This window comes from Dipodomys ordii, unplaced genomic scaffold (genome assembly GCF_000151885.1).
Source record: "Dipodomys ordii isolate 6190 unplaced genomic scaffold, Dord_2.0 Scaffold1000007316, whole genome shotgun sequence".
In the NCBI taxonomy this organism is placed as follows: domain Eukaryota; kingdom Metazoa; phylum Chordata; class Mammalia; order Rodentia; family Heteromyidae; genus Dipodomys; species Dipodomys ordii.
In genome coordinates, this window is record NW_012290933.1 from 1 (window position 1) to 1,066 (window position 1,066).

The 1,066-nt window shown below is 65.7% G+C and overlaps 1 protein-coding gene across 1 annotated transcript; it reads left to right on the plus strand.

Annotated features, from left to right (window-relative positions):
• The first annotated feature begins 268 nt into the window (after positions 1–268).
• On the plus strand, positions 269–985 carry LOC106002934 (vegetative cell wall protein gp1-like). Its single transcript, XM_013037681.1, has one exon. It carries the CDS (start codon positions 269–271, stop codon positions 983–985), a length of 717 nt encoding a protein of 238 aa, XP_012893135.1.
• The last annotated feature ends 81 nt before the right edge of the window (positions 986–1,066 follow it).

Here is a 1,066-nt window from a genome sequence, read left to right on the forward strand (position 1 = left end):
GCCTCGATTATTAAATTACATAAAAATAATAAAACATTATGACACACAGTTAGCTTTAACTGTCCCATTTATTGAGAGATCCATTGATTCCGTTCATCTTTATTCTAGAGAAAAATGAAACCAACGCTCGGTGTTGTAATTAGACCTAAAAACGACTCGTATAGAGCGTCAATTAAGAAGGGATCCAAAGGAAAAAGAGATTGAGGTCAATGGGGATATAATCAGGGAGTCAGCGAACTTTTCAAGATCAGCGTGCTTAAGTAATGCCATGAGAGTTTCGCCCCGCGCCCCCCGGACGGCGGCGGACCCCGGCCCTCCCGGATGCCGCGGCCGCGGCCCGCGCCCTCCCCCCGCGCCCCGCGGATGGGCGCGGCCCCCTCGGGAGCGGACCCCGCCCCCTGGCCCCGGACAGGCCCTCACCCGCGATACCCACCCGGGTCCCGCCGCGGGGGCCGGACTCACGCCGGTTCCAGGATCCGCTGCCGCCGCCGCCGCCTCCGCTGCAGCCCCGGAGGCTCCGCGGGGCGGGGACGCGCAGGGAGGCTCGGCCTCGGCTCCGCCCCCAGCCCCGCCCCCGGGACACGCCCCGCCTCTGCTCCCTCCAAACCCCGCCCCCGATCTGCCAGAGCTCCGCCCGCAGTCCGACCGGACCCGCCCAGCTCCGCCCTGGCCCCGCCCCGACTCCGCCCCCTGCCGGCGGGCCCGAGAACTCCAGCTTCAGCGGGGCTTCAGGTCCCTGGGCGGCCTCACCCAGCACGGCAGCCCACGCGCCGCGAGGGGCCACGGGGCCGCTCGCCAGAGCCTGCAGGGGGTCCCGGATCCTCGAGCCCGCACCAGGCCTTCTGCCCCCGGCTCCCGGGGGTCCCGGTGCCAGGTTGGGCGCATGTTGACTTCGCTGTCGCCCTCTGGACAGAGTCCCAGCCTGGCGGAGCAAGGACGCATTTGTGCTTCAGTGTGTCCCACACCTGCGTGTCTACACACCTGAGTGTACCCACACCTGATTGTATCCACACCTGAGTGTATCCCACACCTGAGTGTCCCCGTATATCTGAGCGTGCCCCTCACC

What these genes read in the sequence shown, in the direction of transcription:
- LOC106002934 (XM_013037681.1), top strand. Translation starts at nt 269, where the DNA reads ATGAGAGTTTCGCCCCGCGCCCCCCGGACGGCGGCGGACCCCGGCCCT.